Raw genomic sequence first — 24,338 nt, 5'->3', positions numbered from 1 at the left:
TGTTATCTAGAAGGAAGTTCTTCCATTTTTTTGGTCAGTTGATTTTGGTCATTTGGCATCTTTTTATGCAGTGACTTAAGCAGTTTTCTACTGCAAAACCACTTCTAGGTAAATTTGGAGAGGTTTACAGTGCTTTTCTTTTTCTATTGTTCAACATCTGATTTGAGGTAGACTTGACTTTCAGAGATCACAAGAACTTAGGTGTCCTGTTGATTTGGTGAAAACTCTGAAAAGTGCGGCATCTCTGGAAATCAGGTGTCTCCTGCTCATCTTTCAGAGATGTCTGATTTTGGGTATATCAATGTTGGAGATTAAGTGCAGCTAGTAGTGCTACAGCATTGTTATTAACGTTGGCATTGACTGTCTTGTATATGCTTATTTGAATTTAGAAATCAGGGCATTATGGAAAAATTTATATTGTGCATTATAAATTATATTGAAAAACGAAAGATTTATTTAACTTGCATAAGAAGAGAAATACCCAACGGATTGACAGTTAAAACCCCCAGTCTTAAACAGAAAATATACAAACTTTTTTAAAATTTCTTTTGAGAAATATCAAATCTATTTTGGTACTCACAGCAGTACAGAACTCTCACTCCTTGCCCTCCTTCCTTGTTCTCTTCACAACTTTCTAGGCACCACATACCCCTCACACCAGGGATGCTTCAAGTGGAATTGTACTTTCTGCTGCACAGCATAGTTTGTCTTTTAAATGTGGGGGTTTTGCCATCTGCAATTCACATTCTTTGCTTTGTTATCAGGGAAAGTCAGAAACCACTGCACCAGGTTTTCTTGGGACTGGTACAAATACAAAAAAGTTAACTACAGCTGATGCCCAGAAGGAAAAGATAGCAGGAAAAATTCAATTCAACCAAACCAAAAATTGTTCACAATGAGCAGGGAGAAGATAAGGAATGGGTGAATTTCTGATCCAGAAAGAAAGCTAGTGTGTGAAGCATGCATCTAAGATGAGAACAAAAGATAAAGTGTTATCTAGATTAGACGAGAAGTGGGAGATTAGTTTAAAAATTGTGAGAACTGGCCAACTGTGAGGCTTAGTTTAAAAATTGTGAGAACTGGCCAACTGTGAGGCTTAGTTTAAGAATTGTGAGAACTGGCCAACTGTGAGGCTTAGCAGACAGCATCTGAAAGGATAGGTGCAATATTTTCTGCTTTAAATGCCTTGGAAGAGTATGGAAGTGTGTTGGCTCCATACTACAGTGCCCTGGTCATCCAGCAAGAACTAATGTGAGCGATGTAATTTGGAAATCTGCAGAGACTGAGACCATATGAGACCAGTGAGTGTATGCATGCTTAACTTGCAAGCAGTTTCAGTTAATAAAATGCCAGAGGAACTCTTTACCTTGTAATGACTTACGTAATCAAGGTACAATAAATATTAACAATTAGAACTGTTGCCATCAGTTAATGTACTTTAAAGGCACTGTGCAACAAGTGTGATAACTTTGCTGGATTTATATATTCATTAATCCCTGACAGCAACAAGGAAGATCAAGATGTTTTGTGGCATGAACTGGATATCTTCAAAGACTTCATTAATAGGAAAGGAGTAATACCTGATGCTATGAGGGAAACTCATATGTCCTTAATATCAAGGTCTTTTTTTTTCAAACACAGAAATAGGTTAGGAAAAAACTTAGTTCACCCAAATTAATCATGTGACATGATGGAGTAAGAAACATAATGTGTTATGTAAACTGAAATGCTGTTGTAGACTGTTTCAGAATAGCTGTTTCCAGTTAGAGATAACACAGATTGGTGCTGGTGCTGTATCACTTCTTTTCACAGGGGACATGAGGCCATAATGAGCCAAGCAAGATCCTGCACAGCATGGCAGCAAAGACATTTCCTCACCGTGGCCTTGGCACTCCAGGGCAGCCCAAAAAGGGCCGAGGAGTCCTGTGTGTAACCAGGAGGGATGGCTGACATCACTGTGGGTCCCAGCATTCCCCAGTCCCTTGCTGGCCATTCAGTGCACACTGGGGATGCTGGGCATGGGTGGAACATGGGGATGGGGTGCACACAATTAAAGGGGGGCCCCAAAGTGGAAGGAGTGGAAGCCAAAGTCGCTGGGTGGAGACCCCCAAAACGGAGGTGCGATATCCCAAAATGGAGGGAGGAACCCACAAAATTGGAGCAACGCCCCAAAAAACCACATGAAGCTGTTCTCTCCCTCCATTGTTTACCAACAAGAACTATCTACCAACTCTAATTTCAGCAAATAATTTCAAGTGTTTTAGCTGAAAGTCATTCTGAGCAAACTTTGTAGAAGTGATCACAGAATCACAGAGTGTTCTGTGTTGGAAGGGATCCACCGAGTCCAATTCTGAAGGGAATGGCTTGCTGGCAGGGTCAGCACCAAAGACACCCACACCAACTTAAGGAAGAAGTGTCATTTCCTGTAGGGCAAAGCAGCAAAGAAGTACAGAAGGATAAGCTAAGCAATGCACCCGATTATTGCTACAAAAGATTGCCTGTAGGGATGAAGAAAGACACATCACCAGTTACCCTAATACTTGACCATTGTCCTGACACACACGTCAGCTGGGGATGCCCTGTCACACCAAAGGATTGGAGAAGCACTCCCAGTAACGGGGAATTCCTATGTGGTTCGCCCACCCTCAGGCCAGGCTGCCAACTTTGCTGTGAGAGGGCCCAGATTTTATACTGTTGAATAAACAAGCTACCATAACTTCTAGTGCAGGCACATCTGGTTTCATCCTCCTCTTGGGCAGGGCTCAGGGAGGAACCAAGGGAGTTTGCTTTGACCCTCTACCTTCAAACACAGCCAGATGGAGATGTGATAAATGAAGATGATTTGTGCTAATAATTGTAACTATATTGATATTTTAGAAAATATTTGTTAAAAAGTAATAGGGGAAAGTGATATGTCATTAGCATCACAAAACAGATGTTCGCAGATGTTCATAAGATCCAGGATGGAGTATTGAGATATTTTAGCACAAACGGCCTTGGGAAGGACAAAGTTGGGAAAACCTCCAAGAGTGGAATCGACATTGAGACAAATAATAGTCCAGGCAACTTCTTCTTAGGCAAGAACAGCCTTGAAGACAAAGAAGCTGATATAATTCCAGATAGAGAACCCAAAACAGGAACATAATGCTTACTTATGTAACACCAAGCTCCATGTGCATGCGCAACCTGCCAGGTTATTCAGAGGACAGCCAGGAAGACCATCGGCCTTCATCCAAGAAGACCCCTGAAGAGTCCAGAAGACCCCCAGCAACCACAGGAACATGCGCTGTGTAATATGGTGACGTAGACTTCAAGAATCAAAACTGGGAGGAGATTTACAGGAACTATTGATGAATATGTATTAGCATACAGTATAAAAGTTGTCCTTGGATTCTTTTGCCTTTTGTACGTGCGGCAGGGTGAGAGGTCCTCCCCCGTCCCCCGGTTGGTTTTGTTTATGCTTTATCAGAACCACTGCCAAATTTCTCTTAGTAACTACTTCATTATATTTGACGTTATTATTATTTTATATTTTTTTATACCTCCATTAAAATTGCTGCTAAAGTTTAAATCTTGCAGTTTATTGAACTTGACATATGGCACCTCATTCATGACGCCAGGAAGAGGCACGCAGGGCCGGGCTGCTGCCTCCTGCAGCTACAAGGGCCTCCTGGCAGCCTGCCTCTGCCGAGGCTCAGGCTGCTCCGGGCTCTGCCGGGGCTCTGCTGCGGCTCCAGCCCGGGCAAGGCCGGGCCCGCTCTCACCTCACAGTCGCTGACAGCTCTGCACCGCTGGAGACCTTTCAGAGCACCCTCTCTGATCTTGCTGCTTTCTCAGCTGAGCAAGGCTCTCCTCCAGCCAAAGACATTGCACTTAGGGATACAAATCCAAGTGGCAGGTGCCCAAATGCTCTGGAGTCACAGCTGAAGGCCTGCATCAGCACAGGATGGTTTGGCTTCCCCTCTTCCCCTTTGGTTTTTCCTGCTAATGCCATTGCCATTTCTGCCTCAACTAGAAGTGCCCCAGATGTGCCAAAAGGGACCAGTGGGCTGTATTCCAAAGGCAGTGTGGTCTGGGGAGAATGAATGAAGAAGAGCCTTCTCCACTTACAAACCATACCAAAGAAGCCATAAGCGTGTCTTAGCACCAATAAAAAACACCTGGCAATTCAGAAGGAAATGTTGAGTTTTCTGAAGGGGTCAGGAGGGGAATCTTCCAAATGAGTTGATGCTTCAGAAACTTTATTTAATTCCAATCCTACTCTATAAACCTATACTACAAAACTACTCAACAATCCTACTCTAGAGTCCTACTCTACAATCCTACTCTAACTTGGTTATGGAGATAATATCTTGACTCTTCTTGTCTTCTTCTTCTCCTTCTTCACTGAGTTGATGAGTGGTACCAGGGTGGACGCTGGCTTGGCTGATGTTACAAATGGATGCTGTCCACAGGATAAAAAAAAAAAAACAAAGAGCAGTGAACCATGACTTTCCAAGCTCAGTGCTTCAGGATTCCTTTGGTACTTAGAAAGACCCAGAAAGAGGAGTGACGGGGACATCTGCTCCCCTGTCATCCTTTGCTGGACCTTGCCATCACAGGCAAACCTGGCCCAGAATCCCATTCATCTCTGTATTGTGTTGTCTTCATCTAGCTGGGATTTTTGCCCTGCCAGTGCTCTAGAAATGGTGCTTTCTGTCCCTGGGGTTTCTTCCTTTCAGGAAACTCCAATGACTCACATAGGTCCCTGTCTTTGAGAGACAGGCACCGTGCTAATTTCCACAGGGAGACAGAGCAGTGTCTACCTTTCCATGCCCTGCCCCTCCTGTGCTGGATGGCACCTTCCTTCCCAGCAGGGCCAGCCGAGTGGCGCTGGCTGCTGCAGTTCCATGGCACTGTACCCTCCATTGCTCTACTTCAGTTCTTTTGCCATTAGATAAAATGGAACACACCACCAAATTACAAAACAGGGTGACAGAAACAGCCAGAAAACAGTGCACCTGTCCTCTCAGGAAATGCGGAGAGAGGTGGAGTTATTCAGCTTTGTGAAGAACAGGCCCCAGGGAGACTTTATTGCCACTTTCCAAGACTTCAGAGTGGCTTTGAAGAAAATGGGGGACATCTTTTTTATCAGGGCCAGTTAACAATTGAATGCAGGCAAATATTTTTAATAACAAAATGGGGATCAAGTTAGAGTAAGTCTGAGGAAGAACTTGTTTACTCGGAGCATGGTGCAACACCGGCACAGGTTGTCCCAAGAGCTTGTAGGTGCCCCATTCCTGCAGGTATTCCAGGTCAGGTGGGAAAGGGCTCTGAGCAACCTGATCTCTTTGAAGATGTCCCTGCTCATTGCAGGACACTTGGACCAGATGACCTTCACAGGGCCCTGCCAGCCCAGCCCAGTCTAGGATTCTTCACCGTTTTCATTTGAACAGCACCAAGAGTGGAGGTGAGGAGGAACGGGGGCTCATCTGATGCCTTGGACCTCACTGGAGGAGGAGCCCATCCCTCAGACACTCTTTCACCTGCAGCCCCTTTGCATTTTACCTGCAGGAGCTTCTTGGCAGACCAGCGCCGTGCCTCGTCTGTCTGCAGGCAGCAGCTCAAGAAGTCACGCAGGCAAGGCGAGAATCGGTTGGGCTGCCGCAGCTTTGGTCTCCCTCCTCTGGCTATCAGGAGTTGAGCCTGCAGGAAAAGGAAACATAAGGCTCCAGCTGCTTCTTTCCCATCTGTAAGTGCTCTCTCAGATCCCATTGTTTAAGCTCCACTCTGCAGGGCAGTTTCTGCCCTGGCAGAGACCCAGAGATGACTTTCCTTAACCAACCAAAAACCCAAACCCCAGTGCAGCCACAGCTTTTCCAGCATTCAGCAGATCTTGCCTTGGCAGCTGATTTCATTGACTGACCTAGTTAGTGGGAACTACATCAGCAAAGCATGTTTCCTTTTCAGAGGATTTGCACCAGCTTGACAGGCTTTTGAGAAGACAGACTCTGCTACACTAACTAACTCTACTATTTCCAAGGATTAGTACATGAAAGGCATCTCTGCAGTGCTTGTTGGTCCCTTAAGCACAGTGGTCATAAACCAAAACTCATCGAGCTTCTTGTCCTCTTCTAGAAAACAGCGGTACGTGGAAGGCAAAAAAGGAAATCCGCCAGGTAAGGAAACAAACATTTGGAATCTCATATTCAACACAGACAGTTTAAGATGCCTGCACAAATGTATTGGGATGAAAATGCCTGCTTGGGCACACAGGAGCCACCTGCAGCTCTGTCTCTCAGCTGCAAGTTTCAGCTTCTTTAAGTGGCAAAAGGAAAACTTTTCAAGGTCAAATCAGAAGAAGTGCCATCCCTATGGTCACCCTCTGCTCATTTGGATACTCAATCAATGCATTAATGGTGTCCCCATCGCAGAAAGTGTTGGGTAAGAAATGGGAGGTTTTGGCTAGCTCTCCATGGCACCAGGCTGTGGCCTGGTCTCCATAAAAATGCCCATCACAATACTAACAGCTCTGTGCTGGTGGCACTGAAATAGATGGTGACCAAAAAGACTTTGTTATTATCCTCTTCAAGCCAGAGGAAAATTTCCAAGCCTAAAACAGCAAACACACTCCCCTTGAGTATAAATAATTATGGCAGCTTTCTTTCCTTTTCCCACAGCCCCAGATGTCACAAAGAGGGTTTTATCCTGTCTCTCTGCAACTGGGCTCAGCCACTGGACATGGTGGGGAGCTGGAGTCCTCACTGTCCTTAGAGCTGTGCAAGCCAGGGATGGCCCTGCTCCTGTGGTAAAGGAACACAGCACCGGCGTCAACCGCCCACGTTGGATCCCAGCCCCAGGCACCTGGCTGCAAGCTCATCAACTTGTTAAAGTACCCAGAAACAGCCAAGAGTTTAGTGTACAATTCTAACTGCAGTCGGAGAAAAACACATCCTAAACTTATCCAGGCCACCCACACGCAAGACTGAACAATGTACAGATGATTTGAAAGCCTGAAAGTTTTGAAGGCCAACAGGGTTGGGAAAAGATGCTACAGTTTGGAGGAAAATTGATGTGCTGTGGTTAAAAAAAGAACAAGAAAGCAAAACTGTTGGGGAAGATGAAACAGGGAAACCTTCTAAATATGATTGCCTGTCAAAAGATTTTTAGAATATGGAAACTATAAGCGAGATTGAAATGAAAGTAAGCTTTGAGATAGTTACTAGCCTTAGTTACTGAGCAACTGGAAAACAATGGTATGGCTGGCTGAAGGTAATCCCCTTTTGATTAAACAATACCCTCTGGTTGCAGACAGGTCCAAGGGTCAGAGCAGACCCTACTAGCTTGGCAGAAGGGGTGCAAAGAGTAGTTTTTAGGGTTTAAAATGTAACACAGTATGGTAATGTAATGATTCCTATAGGCTGTAGCTAAATGCTATAGGATCTGTATCTTGTACTAGATTGGTTAGTGACAATTAGAATATTCAGCACAGAAGAAGATTTAGTGGGCTGTAACCAGAACTTCCTCGCTCTTTCAGGTCTCTCTTTTGGGCTCCTCTTTTGGGCCTGCTCCGAGCTGTGGCTGGCAGCTCCAAACAGGGCCCCTGCAGCCACGCCCTTTGCAATAAACCGAAAGTTCCAAGACCTGGCTTCAAAGTGCTCTCGTCTCTGTCCACCCTGACTGTCCTACCCACCATCGCTCCTACACAAAACTACTTGGGCATAGCTTTGGTGGTTGTTTCGTTTTTTCTTTTTCTTTTTCTTTTTCTTTTTCTTTTTCTTTTTCTTTTTCTTTTTCTTTTTCTTTTTCTTTTTCTTTTTCTTTTTCTTTTTCTTTTTTTCTTTTTCTATTTCTTTTTTGCTTTTTGTTTTTCTATAAAATTGAAACTGGGAAGGTCTAACCTCCATTTCTCAGGCTATTTACCACATGTCTAATCTCTCCACTGAAAAAATTCTTGTCCTTCAGAGACCGAGCTCCAGCAGGGTTCAAAAAGCAAATGAGAAATGTCAGGCATGGCTGGAGGCCAAAATGGCAGGTTTCTGAACTGGTTAGGTTTCTGAACTGGTTACCTTCCTCTTCCCTTCTGATGCAACCAAATCGACAGCAGATGCTGATGTGCTGCAGGGACATTTTCAGAAGGGGACCTTGGTGGAAGTGGTGCCAGCAGATGGCAATGGGATTTTGTCCAATGGCACACTGACCATGGGACAGGTGAGAAAGACAAGCAGGATCAGTGAGTATTTGCACCTTACCGAAACAGGAGTTTCATACTGGTAAGGAACTTCTCGTTCCACCATTTCGATGCCCACGATTCCAAGAGACCATATGTCCACTTTGGGGCCACATGGTTGACCTGTCACCACTTCAGGCGCCATCCACCCAGAAGTGCTGGCCACTGAGCTCCGTCGACTCTGCTCAGGGGTGAGCTGAGCAAAGAGGCCAGAGTCAGCTGGGGAGAAAAAAACATACCATGAAAGCCAGCTCAAGTTAGGAAATCAAGCAAAAGAATTCCCCACTCTCAGTCTAAGAATGTGCTGTTGAGTCTCCTGGAGAACTGTCCACGCTTGGTTTCCTTGGGGCTTTAGCCAAGGAAGTATGGTATTGACCACTTCCAAAAAACCCCAGGTGTTTTAAGGCTGCTCACAGCAGTGGCCTTCATTCCCCTGAAGCTTTACATTGTAGCTCCCTCCCTCTGGAAGAGACACACACAGAGCAACGCCACTCTTGAATTCTCGTGGTTCCTTATATCTCTGTGCACATTGCAACTGTGTCATCAGCTCCCAGTGGGGGGCCCTGCACTGCCACCAGCACCATTTTTGGGGAGCTGGCAGTCACTCAAAGCAGCCCCACAGCCCACGTCCCTGGAATGCTGCACCTGACCAAGAATACACTGACCCAGCTTGACAGAGCCGTTGGTTCTGAGAAGGATGTTGCTGCTCTTCACATATCGGTGGATCACATGGTTCGAGTGAAGAAAATCCAGGCCTTGCAGGCACTGAGAGAGAAAACAGAAACAGGAGGGCAAAAATTAGTGATGTCATTTCATTACACAAGAAAGGAAAGAGCTCTAAAAGATTCCCTCTGCAGGGGAATGGTGAGTAATGGCAGAACAGAGTGCCATTGCGAGGAAGAGCTTGCTGCTCCACCACTTGCAGAGCAGGATCTTTCTGAGGAAAGGCATGTCAGCTTTTGAAAGAGCAACAGCACCTGCTGTTGTTGTAGACTGTCCCCTGCAAACCAGCCAGCATGGCTGCTGCTGCTGTGGATGTGCTTTCTCCATGCAGAGGACAAGTGAGGGGTTTTGCCAAGGAAGAAAAAGTCCCTCCCTTTGGTGTGAAGTGGATCACTTTGGGGTGGGAGGCTGCATGACAAAGGTTTTGTTGCTGGCCTCAGCACAGACTTGGAAGTATCACAACAGTCACCTTCCTGAAGCAAAGAGCATTTTGGCTGCACTAGTGTCCTTTTCAGTTGAGGACTGTGAGAAATGAGTCTTTTTTCTTTGCTGATCATTTCAAATGCTGCCACCAGCACCTTTGCTTTTACAGGCAAGGAATGCAGTGCAGACAGGCTGGAGATAAAAGTTTAGGGAGGGAAGGTGGAGAGCAGCAAATACAGATACAAGGGACAGTGAGAATACAACAGTAGGAGATATGAGTACAAGAACTGAGTACTGTGAGTGCAGGGGCACTGGCAGGCATTTCACTTGAGATGCTTTTGCTTGCCCATAGCATACCAGCAACATAGAAACAAAGCTTGGCACATGAAATCACTCCAGGTCGGAGCCCTGTTTCCCAGACAATCCTGCCCAAGCCCTGGGCAGCACAGGTGGGATTGCTGACCTCCCGACTGATGGCTGCCATCTCGTCTTCAGACAGGTGGGTCTCGCTGATGACATTGCTCAGAGTGCCTCCGTCCATGTACTCCATGACCAGCCAGAGCTGCCCATCCACAAGGTAGCTGAAAGAAGGAAACAAGAGCATGGAGATAAACATGCATGGCTAGGTTGTTTTCTTGATTGATTCTTGTTTCCAAGTCCCTTTGTGACAAGGACAGAATGAAAGGAATAGACATTCCCTCTAGGCTGTGCATTGTTTACAATCTGTCTCAAGAAGAAAGGCACAGCTGTGAAAAAAGGAGATGTCTTCAATTGCCAGCAAGTAAAAACTGCAGGTTAGGAACAGATCAAAAACCTGTCAAACTGCGTGTTTCTGGAAATAAGCAACTAGTCTTCCTGGCATGCAAAGTAATGGAAAAGAGGGGACACAATCCAAGGGAAATCCATGTCAGTTTATCTGGATGTAAGAGGACCCTTGAAAAAAAATCAATCCCCAAAACAATGTGGTGGCTGTGAACTTACAGGCTATTGATTTAGTAAGATATGAGTGATGCAGGTTTTTGAATAATTTTCAAACTCTGTGTACCAGGGAAGACTCATGCAGACAAGATGCACTCTCTTCCCATCCACTGGAGATGAGCAGAGCAATAATAATTAACCAATAATTACAGCTCTATTTTCTGCCAGTGAACAAAGTGGAATTTTACCATGCATGTTTGCAATATGTAAACAAACATTCACAACAACTCACCTGTCTAAATAGTTGACCAAGTTGGGATTCTTATTTGTCTTCATGAGCATGAATTCATTGACTTTTAGTTCCTTCTTCCTCGGTCCTTGGAGATTTATTTTCTTTATGGCCACCTAAAATGACATTGAAAATCAGTAACTTGAGAAGTTGGCGGCACAAGACCACAAGGCACATGGAGCGAGTGCTTTTGCAATGCCACAGCCGAGCTGTGCCAAACTGCCTTGTGATTGGGCATTGCAGTAATTAGGAACTGACATTGCAACAGCCCATTTCTCTGCTCCCTTGAAGGCCACTTACAGGACACGTGGCCACTGAGGTTTTGCCTTGTCCACTTGGTAACTGTGGTGTCTCAACTATCACCCACAAAGCTCTGAGCACACTCCCTGCTGCTTTGTATGGGATTCAGAAGAAGTAATCCCTGCCTTAATACTCTGTGGATACATCTCGGGCTATGGGCAGGGCTTAGGGCTTTTAGGGACACCGTGCAGATCTCTCCCTACGTGCAGTTCCCCAGTGCAGCACTGCAGGTGGCTAAGGAACTACCAGTAACTTTCAGATGCATTTCCTGGCAGCCAGAAGTGAGAATTCAGGACTCTGAAGCCGTAGCCCCAAAGAGCAGTGAGATGCTCAAAGGCACCACCTTTGTTTTAGCAATGGAGAGCGAATGAGCACATCCTTCTCTGAAAGGAACTGCTGCCCTCCTTGCCTTCCTTCTGGCAGCTGAGAAGGACAAAGACTGTCCCAAATGTATTTTGCAGGCTGGTAGCAGTCTGTGCTTCTTGTGCCTTTTCAGCACAGCTCTACTCAAAGCTCCAGCCACAGCTGCTCACACCAGAGGACCTGCGGGAGATGTTGACATTTACCTGCCCTCCTGTGGCATTGTCAAGTGCTCTGCAAACATCTCCAAAAGTCCTAGAAACAAAAAAGCAGCAAAGAAAGGAGAAGACATTCAGATCTTGCAGTGAAAGCCAGCCCACAGAGGAGATCTCTGCTGCAAATGCCTAAAACCTGCCGGATGCAGGCGGCTCTGCCCGAAGGCAGATGATGCATTTTCCTCTCAAGTGCATGGGCACTGGGCCTGTCCCTGAAGCGTTGCTGTTTACTGCCTCAGCTCCTAAGGAGAGCTCCTTCTTTCATCTTGGGTTTCAGGTTCTAAACTGTGCAGTTTTTATCCTGACCATGGAGTATTTCCTTCAGCAATCTTTTGGAAAGAAATGTTCCTGAGAACTGTTATCTGACAGCTATCAGGGAGTAGGTTGCTCTTTCAGGCAAGCACGTTTCTTCCCCTTTTATTAGTGTGGCTGTATGATTTGGAGATATACAAAAATGCTCAGGAAATTAACACAGAACTGTCCCACACTTGTGAGACAAGGAGATCTTCCAGGTCCTGTTCCTTGCTGCAGGCAAGAACTTGGCAGCATGGAGGTGTCTCTGCCAATGCCTTCTGGGCACACTCACGAATTCGGAGCAGCACTGAGAGATGGGACAATCTATCCCCAGTGTCTGAACATGGGGAGAGATGTCTGTTTGCAGCTGTTCTGACTTCACACTGCATAGATATTCCACCAGAAAAACACCTGGCCCGTGGTTATGTAGAAGTAACTGTGGTTGGACTCACCCTCTGCCAATATATTCCAGTTCCGTGTATTTCATCACAGGATTTTCCATGTTCACTATTTTCCCTGAGGGAAACAAAATGCAAGATGCTCACTTTAAAGCAGAGATCCCAGCTTCCAGGAGATTCAAAAGGCAGACCCAGAGCCTGGAGTTTTGAACCCTTTGTGGTTGGCTGGGTAACAACAACAACCAGGCAGACAGCTCTGCGGCACAGGTGGCCAGCACAGAGACTGCTTTTCTACAGCAGTTCCTGTGGGGAAATGTCTCTAAATGTCCCTGGGACACCAAACTCAGGAAAAACATTTGGTACAGCTATGCTGGCACCTGCACACAATAGACTGTCCCTCAGACAAGAAATACAGCAGACGTACTCAGTAGCTCCAGGGAGTCATCCTTGATCTCCTGTTGCTGAGCAGCAGCTGGGTCAGCACTGGAGATGAACAAACCGCCCCGGCTCCGCTTCTCAGGTTGGAGAGCAAAGGCTGCAGCAGGTTTGGTGACAAAGCCCTTGTAGATCTGAGACAAGAAATGAGTTTATGTCAGAAAGGTGGCTGGCAGAGATTAGCCTGAGATTCCATTTCAAATGCAAGCCCTTAGGAAGGTGCTGTCAGCAACATGCAGGGCTCTTAAGTGGGTTTTTTCTGATGTCCACTTCTCAGACTGGATGGGTCAAAACCAAAGGCTAGTTCTACTCGAGTGGATGGCCAGATTCATGGTCCATTTTCATGGATTTTCTGAAGGATCACTGCCACAATGACCATTCTACTTCCTCTCAAGGATTCCTTTCCCCCTCCAAGGGCTTCAGATACACTTGCAGCTCCTTGTTCAAGTGTTTGGCCTCCCCCCAATGTGTCCTCTTTTCCTGCACCATCTTCAGGTCATGCCCAACCTGTAGCACCTTTGGTGGGGACACTTCCTGTGCCTCACGCCCGCCTCGGGGCTCTTCAGTGCCACTCATTTGCCGGAAGTCTTTGCCGGCTGCCCGGTGAGATGTCAACACTTGCACCTCGAGTCAAACAGAACAAAGCAGTCAGAGACTACAGCTTGTCCCTGTCAGTCAAGAGTCACTGACTGTGAGGAAAGAACAGATTTACAAGGGATACAGACAGCTTGTTTCAATCCTCCATCTGGGTCACCATATTCCCCTGTAAAAACACCTCAAGAAACAAGGAGAGCAGGAACAGGCCAGCAGGAATCAATTTGGATGACTGCTGGCCAAAAGGCCAAAGGACAAGTCCCACTGTCCAGGGCAGCAGCTGAGATTCAGCACACCAGGAAATGTCCTTCTGAGTGACTGTGATACACACTAGAGCAGGATGGCACTCAGAGGCATCACCCCGCTCCCTGCTGCTCTGCACTGGGAAGGCCAGAAGGGCAGAAACCACCAGTTTGGTGACTGCCGTGGCTATCCCTCTTTCACTCACTTGCTTTTGTAGAGCCTGAGGGAGGGGATTAAGTTTTTCTCTGATGATTTTCATTTCTTCCTCCTGCCTCTTCTCCCTTGCCTTGATCTTAGCGTGAGCTTTCTGAAAGTCTGTGTCCAGCTGTTCCTTCAAGTTCTGTAAAATACGAGAGAGAGGATCTTTCATGAGTGGAGTGGCTGCCACTCTTTCACTCACCTGGTTTTGTTGATCGCCCCTCTGCTGATGGAGATTCATCTCCTCTTGAATTCTTCTTGTCTCTTCCTGGTTTCTCTTCTTTACTTCCATGATGGCACTCTGAGCTTCGGGCAGCTCTGCTTGTGGCTCTGCCTTGATGCTCTGTACACACAAATGCAGAGCAAGTGACTGGGAGCTGCCATAAGGCTCAGCTTTTTCCTCTTGCAGCCTCAAAATCACATTTATTCAGCCACTTCTTTCTGCTTCCCTACCCACACCTGCTTCCAATGGAACCCTCTTGTCCCAGTGCTGATCTCTGCAGATTCCAAGGCTCTGTGCTTTCAGTGCCTCTGGGACTCCTGGCCTCCTCACTCCCAAGAGCTCTGTTTTATGCCCTTCTTCCTGCCCTTTCCCTGACACCTGGCGAGTCAGGCTTACCTGGCCATTCTCCTGTGGCTCTTCCACCTGCTGCCTGAGCTGCTCTTCCTGCTCTCGGGCTCTCAGCTCTCCCTGAGTCTGGCATGGCATCTCTGAGAATGCAATCTGCTCCTGCTCTTTCTCTGGAAGGATCTGCACAGAAAGCAAGAGAAGATGGGTTTCAACTTTCCATAGGACATTTGTGGGCCAAGACTCAAGGACTGATGGGCTCACACGTTCCCAGAGCACTGTGCTGCTGCTCTCCTGGGTCATTCTCTGCCCGTGGGGAGGCACAGATTCCAAAGTGACCCTGGCACTACAATCAGGGGCCATCTGGGGCTGAAGCTCCAACAGCCTCTCAGGCAGCTGACAGGGAAGGTGTGGCATTTCTCAGGGATCTGGTGAGGGCCTCCCTCTGCTCCTGCCATGTCCTGTTTGTCTTTCAGTAGTGACTGACACCCAGCCCAGTCCCACAGCTCCATCCTGCCTCTGCAGGTGGCTTCCTGGGTGAGCTCACCCTTTATGAGAGACACTTCTGGAGTTCATGTTCTCTTCACCACCTAAAACATGGAATTCTTCCACCTCTCTGGGACAGGCAGAAAATTAAAGAATTAACTGGGGGCCTCAGGACGAAGAGGCTGGAGGAGGAAAACAGCTCTGAGGGGAAAAAAACCACCATATCTGGAGGGGGAAACAGCTCTGCCTGCTCAGAATCAGTCAACAGAACGTGTCTCTAATCCTCTCCTGAAAGGGATGCTTTAGGTGAACTTTGCACCTCCAACTGCTTTGGACCAGAGACAAGAAGATTCAATTATGCAAATGACAGATAGATAGATAGATAGATAGATAGATAGATAGATAGATAGATAGATAGAAATATAGTACTCACTCTTATAATCTCTCTTTCCTATCGTTTCTGTTGCTACACACACTTGGTAGCCATTGCCCTGATCAGCAGCAATCCTGAGATTGCTCTCCTGTTGCTTCAATAAACCACACTCCCAGGGAATCTGGAGCACTTAGGTCCTTATGGAATGCAATCAGATGCAGAGCATTGCACTGGGAATGGCATTCTTGCAGCATCTGTGCTCGGCCAAGTGCTTCTCTTGGACTTGACTACACTGAGAGTGCTAAAGGGGCTGTAATCAGAAATAAAGCCCAGCCCCTCCCAGCTCCTCTGATCTCTGAGGACAAGCTGGAATGCAAGACCACTGATTTCCTGCTCAATTCCCAAACACCACATTTACTGATTCCCTGGGCTGCAAAAAGACAGAGGTACTGTCAATATGAATGTGAAGTGCAAGGCCCTGTTGACTGGCCTGGCACCAGAACAGCTCCTTCTGCACCAAGCTCGCTGCCCCAAAAAATGTGTTCCCATGCAAAAATACTGCATCCTCCAAAAACATCACCTTACAAAAGAAAATGCAAGCAGAATCTCAACAAGTGCTGGAAAAGGGCAGAAAAGTTTGAGGAAAATAGCCCTGCCTTGCTGAGAAATGAGAAACTGAACAGGAATTCTCCTCCTAACAAACGAAGAAAGCAAAAGATGAAAGAGTCACCAAATGAAGTGTGAAAAACACCTGGATGCAGTGAGATGGTATTTGTAGAAGAAATAGCATTTGTAGTGAGCACTATCTTGCAGGGATTTATGGAACTCTGCCTGGAGGTCACTGACGAGCCTCCCGTTGTCCAGGCTAAAGCTCCCTCAGCACCTCCTCCTTGGCCTTGCGCTCCACAGCCTTCCCCAGCTCCCGTGTCCTCCTCTGCACACGCTCCAGCCCCTCAAGGACTTTCTGCTTCACAGGGGCCCACAACTGGGCACAGCACTCCCAGCTGTGGCCGCAGCGCTGCCCAGCCCAGGGGGACGCTCCCTGCCCTGCTCCTGCTGCCCCACTCTTGCTGACACAGGCCAGGACACCCTTGGCCTTCCTGGCTCCCTGGCCACGCGCTGGCCCACCTTCAGCTGCTCTTGACCGGCACCCCTGGGTCCTTTGGGCCCACGCAGCTCCCCCACCACAAACTTGCCCCTTTGACTTCAAAGACAGCAGCCACAATTCCAAGATGTCCTTCCTCTTCTCAGCAACACAAGACAGCAGTCAAGGACTTGCAGCTTCACCCCCACCCGAGGCACTAATGCCATTTCCAAAGCTGCAGGCTTCATCCCAAAACGCAACCAAAGAAACTTGCCCCTTCTGCTTTTTGCCTAGCAAGGAGCCTTCCCTACGAGGCACTTGCTTCCTTTGGCCTCACCCCACAAGAATGGCCTACCTCAGCTTCATGGACAACGCAATCATCTCCTTGCTGCTTATCAAAAGCCAAAAGACAGTGTACAAGTGAAGAACTGCTCCAGAAAACTGCAGAACACTTCCACAAGCCAAACACACCTTTGCAGAAAGGGAAAACAACTAAAGAAAGCCCTGTGACCTCCAGCACGAGCACCTGTGCCCTTGGCCACGGCCCTGCAGAAGCCCAGAGACAGAGCTTCACTGAGCCAAGCAGGCAGAAGCTGAGCCGCAGCCCCCAGCTCTTGGGTGCCTCAAGGTGACAGGCCAAAGGCCAATTTCTAGCTGTCCCTGCCTGCAGGAAATGGCCGCGTCCTGCGGGATTCCAGCACTCAGCATCCTCAGCCAGCAACAGCAAGTGCTGGCTGCTCAGAAACTTGCAGCTCTGCCTTGCACTAAAGACAGCACCACCCACAACTGGCACTTACTCTCTTGGAAGCATCAGGCTCTGCTGTGACCACAGCTGCAGGCTTGTGGTCGTCTTGCTCCTTTTGCTCCTCTTTGGCTTCTTCTCCAGGAGCAGAGGGAGCTGGGGCAGAGACTGCTGCTGCTTCTGTCATCTGTGGCAAGAGAGAAACATGAGGGACAGGCCGTTACCTATGGTTTAGAACCTCCTTTCTCCTCGCATCTACAACCACCTCTTTGAAGGAGAAATCATCAGCATTCTTAGCAACGGCATTCTAAGTCACTCTGGCCACATTAAAATGGGCTAATTCAAGAGAACTCTGTTTGCCTAGGAATTTGATAGTCCTCCCTGGCTGCTATCTGCAAGGCACAGTGCCTCTGCACAAGGGAGCTTTTAGCTCTTGAAAGCTGTGAAATGGAAAAGTAGGAAATAGCCAGCAAGGCCTTTGCTATTGCTGCGGCAGACATGGAAAACTAAAAGTGGATCAGAATCCCATTCGGTGCAGGAAAAGGGCAGGAAAGCTTGTGCAGAAGCATCTTTGCTTGCTGGGAAAAGAGAAAATGAGCAGGGCTTCTCCTCCAAGCAAGCCAAGAAACCACAAATTGGAAGTGTCACCTGCTCAGGTGGCTAAAGCACATGGATGCAGAGCGGGGATGTTTGGCAGGGAAGCAGGCCTTGGGGTGAGCGCTGTCCTCTATGGATCTATGGAAGTGTGCCTGAAGGGCCCTGACGAGCCTCCCGTTGTCCAGGCTAAAGCTCCCTCAACACCTCCTCCTTGGCCTTGCGCTCCACAGCCTTCCCCAGCTCCCGTGTCCTCCTCTGCACACGCTCCAGCCCCTCAAGGACTTTCTGCTTCACAGGGGCCCACAACTGGGCACAGCACTCCCAGCTGTGGCCGCAGCGCTGCCCAGCCCAGGGGGACGCTCCCTGCCCTGCTCCTGCTGCCCCACTCTTGCTGACACAGGCCAGGATGCCCTTGGCCTTCTTGGCTCCCTGGCCACGCGCTGGCCCACCTTCAGCTGCTCTTGACCGGCACCCCTGGGTCCTTTGGGCCCACGCAGCTCCCCCACCACAAACTTGCCCCTTTGACGTCAAATACAGCACCCACAATTCCAAGATGTCCTTCCTCTTCTCAGCAACACAAGACAGCAGTCAAGGACTTGCAGCTTCACCCCCACCCGAGCCACTAATGCCATTTCCAAAGCTGCAGGCTTCATCCCAAAACGCAACCAAAGAAACTTGCCCCTTCTGCTTTTTGCGTAGCAAGAAGCCTTCCCTACAAGGCACTTGCTTCCTTTGGCCTCACCCCACAAGAATGGCCTACCCCAGCTTCATGGACAACGCAATCATCTCCTTGCTGCTTATCAAAAGCCAAAAGAGAGTGTACAAGTGAAGAACTGCTCCAGAAAACTGCAGAACACTTCCACAAGCCAAACACACCTTTGCAGAAAGGGAAAACAACTAAAGAAAGCCCTGTGACCTCCAGCAAGAGCACCTGTGCCCTTGGCCACGGCCCTGCAGAAGCCCAGAGACAGAGCTTCACTGAGCCAAGCAGGCAGAAGCTGAGCCGCAGCCCCCAGCTCTTGGGTGCCTCAAGGTGACAGGCCAAAGGCCAATTTCTAGCTGTCCCTGCCTGCAGGAAATGGCCGCGTCCTGCGGGATTCCAGCACTCAGCATCCGCAGCCAGCAACAGCAAGTGCTGGCTGCTCAGAAACTTGCAGCTCTGCCTTGCACTAAAGACAGCACCACCCACAACTGGCACTTACTCTCTTGGAAGCATCAGGCTCTGCTGTGACCACAGCTGCAGGCTTGTGGTCGTCTTGCTCCTTTTGCTCCTCTTTGGCTTCTTCTCCAGGAGCAGAGGGAGCTGGGGCAGAGACTGCTGCTGCTTCTGTCATCTGTGGCAAGAGAGAAACATGAGGGACAGGCCGTTACCTATGGTTTAGAACCTCCTTTCTCCTCGCATCTACAACCACCTCTTTGAAGGAGAAATCATCAGCATTCTTAGCAATGGCATTCTAAGTCACTCTGGCCACATTAAAATGGGCTAATTCAAGAGAACTCTGTTTGCCTAGGAATTTGATAGTCCTCCCTGGCTGCTATCTGCAAGGCACAGTGCCTCTGCACAAGGGAGCTTTTAGCTCTTGAAAGCTGTGAAATGGAAAAGTAGGAAATAGCCAGCAAGGCCTTTGCTATTGCTGCGGCAGACATGGAAAACTAAAAGTGGATCAGAATCCCATTCGGTGCAGGAAAAGGGCAGGAAAGCTTGTGCAGAAGCATCTTTGCTTGCTGGGAAGAGAGAAAATCAACAGGGCTTCTCCTCCTAGCAAGCCAAGAAACCACAAATTGGAAGTGTCACTTCCTCAGGTGGCTAAAGCACATGGATGCAGAGCGGGGAGGTTTGGCAGGGAAGCAGGCCTTGGGGTGAGCGCTGTCCTCTATGGATCTATGGAAGTGTGCCTGAAGGGCCCTGACGAGCCTCCCGTTGTCCAGGCTAAAGCTCCCTCAGCACCTCCTCCTTGGCCTTGTGCTCCACAGCCTTCCCCAGCTCCCGTGTCCTCCTCTGCACACGCTCCAGCCCCTCAAGGACTTTCTGCTTCACAGGGGCCCACAACTGGGCACAGCACTCCCAGCTGTGGCCGCAGCGCTGCCCAGCCCAGGGGGACGCTCCCTGCCCTGCTCCTGCTGCCCCACTCTTGCTGACACAGGCCAGGACGCCCTTGGCCTTCTTGGCTCCCTGGCCACGCGCTGGCCCACCTTCAGCTGCTCTTGACCGGCACCCCTGGGTCCTTTGGGCCCACGCAGCTCCCCCACCACAAACTTGCCCCTTTGACTTCAAAGGCAGCAGCCACAATTCCAAGATGTCCTTCCTCTGCTCAGCAACACAAGACAGCAGTCAAGGACTTGCAGCTTCACCCCCACCCGAGGCACTAATGCCATTTCCAAAGCTGCAGGCTTCATCCCAAAACGCAACCAAAGAAACTTGCCCCTTCTGCTTTTTGCGTAGCAAGAAGCCTTCCCTACAAGGCACTTGCTTCCTTTGGCCTCACCCCACAAGAATGGCCTGCCCCAGCTTCATGGACAACGCAATCATCTCCTTGCCGCTTATCAAAAGCCAAAAGAGAGTGTACAAGTGAAGAACTGCTCCAGAAAACTGCAGAACACTTCCACAAGCCAAACACACCTTTGCACAAAGGGAAAACAACTAAAGAAAGCCCTGTGACCTCCAGCACGAGCACCTGTGCCCTTGCAGAAGCCCAGAGACAGAGCTTCACTGAGCCAAGCAGGCAGAAGCTGAGCCGCAGCCCCCAGCTCTTGGGTGCCTCAAGGTGACAGGCCAAAGGCCAATTTCTAGCTGTCCCTGCCTGCAGGAAATGGCCGCGTCCTGCGGGAGTCCAGCACTCAGCATCCTCAGCCAGCAACAGCAAGTGCTGGCTGCTCAGAAACTTGCAGCTCTGCCTTGCACTAAAGACAGCACCACCCACAACTGGCACTTACTCTCTTGGAAGCATCAGGCTCTGCTGTGACCACAGCTGCAGGCTCGTGGTCGTCTTGCTCCTTTTGCTCCTCTTTGGCTTCTTCTCCAGGAGCAGAGGGAGCCGGGGCAGAGACTGCTGCTGCTTCTGTCATCTGTGGCAAGAGAGAAACATGAGGGACAGGCCGTTACCTATCGTTTAGCACCTCCTTTCTCCTGGCATCTACAACCACCTCTTTGAAGGAGAAATCATCAGCATTCTTAGCAACGGCATTCTAAGTCACTCCGGCCAGATTAAAATGGGCTAATTCAAGAGAACTCTGTTTGCCTAGGAATTTGATAGTCCTCCCTGGCTGCTATCTGCAAGGCACAGTGCCTCTGCACAAGGGAGCTTTTAGCTCTTGAAAGCTGTGAAATGGAAAAGTAGGAAATAGCCAGCAAGGCCTTTGCTATTGCTGCGGCAGACATGGAAAACTAAAAGTGGATCAGAATCCCATTCGGTGCAGGAAAAGGGCAGGAAAGCTTGTGCAGAAGCATCTTTGCTTGCTGGGAAGAGAGAAAATCAGCAGGGCTTCTCCTCCTAGCAAGCCAAGAAACCACAAATTGGAAGTGTCACTTCCTCAGGTGGCTAAAGCACATGGATGCAGAGCGGGGATGTTTGGCAGGGAAGCAGGCCATGGGGTGAGCGCTGTCCTCTATGGATCTATGGAAGTGTGCCTGAAGGGCCCTGACGAGCCTCCCGTTGTCCAGGCTAAAGCTCCCTCAGCACCTCCTCCTTGGCCTTGCGCTCCACAGCCTTCCCCAGCTCCCGTGTCCTCCTCTGCACACGCTCCAGCCCCTCAAGGACTTTCTGCTTCACAGGGGCCCACAACTGGGCACAGCACTCCCAGCTGTGGCCGCAGCGCTGCCCAGCCCAGGGGGACGCTCACTGCCCTGCTCCTGCTGCCCCACTCTTGCTGACACAGGCCAGGATGCCCTTGGCCTTCTTGGCTCCCTGGCCACGCGCTGGCCCACCTTCAGCTGCTCTTGACCGGCACCCCTGGGTCCTTTGGGCCCACGCAGCTCCCCCACCACAAACTTGCCCCTTTGACTTCAAAGACAGCAGCCACAATTCCAAGATGTCCTTCCTCTGCTCAGCAACACAAGACAGCAGTCAAGGACTTGCAGCTTCACCCCCACCCGAGGCACTAATGCCATTTCCAAAGCTGCAGGCTTCATCCCAAAACGCATCCACAGAAACTCGCCCCTTCTGCTTTTTGCCTGGCAAGAAGCCTTCCCTACAAGGCACTTGCTTCCTTTGGCCTCACCCCACAAGAATGGCCTGCCCCAGCTTCATGGACAACGCAATCATCTCCTTGCAGCTTATCAAAAGCCAAAAGAGACTGTACAAGTGAAGAACTGCTGCAGAAAACTGCAGAACACTTCCACAAGCCAAACACACCTTTGCACAAAGGGAAAACAACTAAAGAAAGCCCTGTGACCTCCAGCAAGAGCACCTGTGCCCTTGGCCACGGCCCTGCAGAAGCCCAGAGACAGAGCTTCACTGAGCCAAGCAGGCAGAAGCTGAGCCGCAGCCCCCAGCTCTTGGGTGCCTCAAGGTGACAGGCCAAAGGCCAATTTCTAGCTGTCCCTGCCTGCAGGAAATGGCCGCGTCCTGCGGGATTCCAGCACTCAGCATCCTCAGCCAGCAACAGCAAGTGCTGGCTGCTCAGAAACTTGCAGCTCTGCCTTGCACTAAAGACAGCACCACCCACAACTGGCACTTACTCTCTTGGAAGCATCAGGCTCTGCTGTGACCACAGCTGCAGGCTCGTGGTCGTCTTGCTCCTTTTCCTCCTCTTTGGCTTCTTCTCCAGGAGTAGAGGGAGCCGGGGCAGAGACTGCTGCTGCTTCTGTCATCTGTGGCAAGAGAGAAACATGAGGGACAGGCCGTTACCTATCGTTTAGCACCTCCTTTCTCCTGGCATCTACAACCACCTCTTTGAAGGAGAAATCATCAGCATTCTTAGCAATGGCATTCTAAGTCACTCCGGCCAGATTAAAATGGGCTAATTCAAGAGAACTCTGTTTGCCTAGGAATTTGATAGTCCTCCCTGGCTGCTATCTGCAAGGCACAGTGCCTCTGCACAAGGGAGCTTTTAGCTCTTGAAAGCTGTGAAATGGAAAAGTAGGAAATAGCCAGCAAGGCCTTTGCTATTGCTGCGGCAGACATGGAAAAGTAAAAGTGGATCAGAATCCCATTCGGTGCAGGAAAAGGGCAGGAAAGCTTGTGCAGAAGCATCTTTGCTTGCTGGGAAGAGAGAAAATCAGCAGGGCTTCTCCTCCAAGCAAGCCAAGAAACCACAAATTGGAAGTGTCACCTGCTCAGGTGGCTAAAGCACATGGATGCAGAGCGGGGATGTTTGGCAGGGAAGCAGGCCTTGGGGTGAGCGCTGTCCTCTATGGATCTATGGAAGTGTGCCTGAAGGGCCCTGACGAGCCTCCCGTTGTCCAGGCTAAAGCTCCCTCAACACCTCCTCCTTGGCCTTGCGCTCCACAGCCTTCCCCAGCTCCCGTGTCCTCCTCTGCACACGCTCCAGCCCCTCAAGGACTTTCTGCTTCACAGGGGCCCACAACTGGGCACAGCACTCCCAGCTGTGGCCGCAGCGCTGCCCAGCCCAGGGGGACGCTCCCTGCCCTGCTCCTGCTGCCCCACTCTTGCTGACACAGGCCAGGATGCCCTTGGCCTTCTTGGCTCCCTGGCCACGCGCTGGCCCACCTTCAGCTGCTCTTGACCGGCACCCCTGGGTCCTTTGGGCCCACGCAGCTCCCCCACCACAAACTTGCCCCTTTGACGTCAAATACAGCACCCACAATTCCAAGATGTCCTTCCTCTTCTCAGCAACACAAGACAGCAGTCAAGGACTTGCAGCTTCACCCCCACCCGAGCCACTAATGCCATTTCCAAAGCTGCAGGCTTCATCCCAAAACGCAACCAAAGAAACTTGCCCCTTCTGCTTTTTGCCTAGCAAGGAGCCTTCCCTACGAGGCACTTGCTTCCTTTGGCCTCACCCCACAAGAATGGCCTACCCCAGCTTCATGGACAACGCAATCATCTCCTTGCAGCTTATCAAAAGCCAAAAGAGAGTGTACAAGTGAAGAACTGCTGCAGAAAACTGCAGAACACTTCCACAAGCCAAACACACCTTTGCACAAAGGGAAAACAACTAAAGAAAGCCCCGTGACCTCCAGCACGAGCACCTCTGCCCTTGCAGAAGCCCAGAGACAGAACTTCACTGAGCCAAGCAGGCAGAAGCTGAGCCGCAGCCCCCAGCTCTTGGGTGCCTCAAGGTGACAGGCCAAAGGCCAATTTCTAGCTGTCCCTGCCTGCAGGAAATGGCCGCGTCCTGCGGGAGTCCAGCACTCAGCATCCTCAGCCAGCAACAGCAAGTGCTGGCTGCTCAGAAACTTGCAGCTCTGCCTTGCACTAAAGACAGCACCACCCACAACTGGCACTTACTCTCTTGGAAGCATCAGGCTCTGCTGTGACCACAGCTGCAGGCTCGTGGTCGTCTTGCTCCTTTTGCTCCTCTTTGGCTTCTTCTCCAGGAGCAGAGGGAGCCGGGGCAGAGACTGCTGCTGCTTCTGTCATCTGTGGCAAGAGAGAAACATGAGGGACAGGCCGTTACCTATCGTTTAGCACCTCCTTTCTCCTGGCATCTACAACCACCTCTTTGAAGGAGAAATCATCAGCATTCTTAGCAACGGCATTCTAAGTCACTCCGGCCAGATTAAAATGGGCTAATTCAAGAGAACTCTGTTTGCCTAGGAATTTGATAGTCCTCCCTGGCTGCTATCTGCAAGGCACAGTGCCTCTGCACAAGGGAGCTTTTAGCTCTTGAAAGCTGTGAAATGGAAAAGTAGGAAATAGCCAGCAAGGCCTTTGCTATTGCTGCGGCAGACATGGAAAACTAAAAGTGGATCAGAATCCCATTCGGT

General features: G+C 49.5%; 1 protein-coding gene across 1 annotated transcript in view; it reads right to left on the bottom strand.

Moving 5' to 3' along the window:
* Positions 1–4,224: 4,224 nt before the first annotated feature.
* Positions 4,225–24,338, bottom strand: part of LOC128822406 (serine/threonine-protein kinase PAK 3-like) — a 43,234-nt gene continuing 23,120 nt past the window's right edge. Inside the window, exons 4-11 of the mRNA XM_054004106.1 lie at positions 14,219–14,350; positions 13,607–13,942; positions 10,566–10,678; positions 9,819–9,936; positions 8,875–8,974; positions 8,232–8,428; positions 5,548–5,685; positions 4,225–4,444 (exon numbers count right to left, since the gene is read on the bottom strand). Of these exons, the coding sequence (XP_053860081.1) occupies positions 4,337–4,444; positions 5,548–5,685; positions 8,232–8,428; positions 8,875–8,974; positions 9,819–9,936; positions 10,566–10,678; positions 13,607–13,942; positions 14,219–14,350 (1,242 nt within the window). The 3' untranslated portion in view covers positions 4,225–4,336. The remainder of the gene's footprint in view (positions 4,445–5,547; positions 5,686–8,231; positions 8,429–8,874; positions 8,975–9,818; positions 9,937–10,565; positions 10,679–13,606; positions 13,943–14,218; positions 14,351–24,338) is intronic.

Source organism: Vidua macroura, chromosome Z (assembly GCF_024509145.1).
Source record: "Vidua macroura isolate BioBank_ID:100142 chromosome Z, ASM2450914v1, whole genome shotgun sequence".
Lineage (NCBI taxonomy): Eukaryota > Metazoa > Chordata > Aves > Passeriformes > Viduidae > Vidua > Vidua macroura.
The sequence above is the reverse complement of the archived record's forward strand: the minus strand, read 5'-3'. Positions and strand labels throughout refer to the sequence as shown.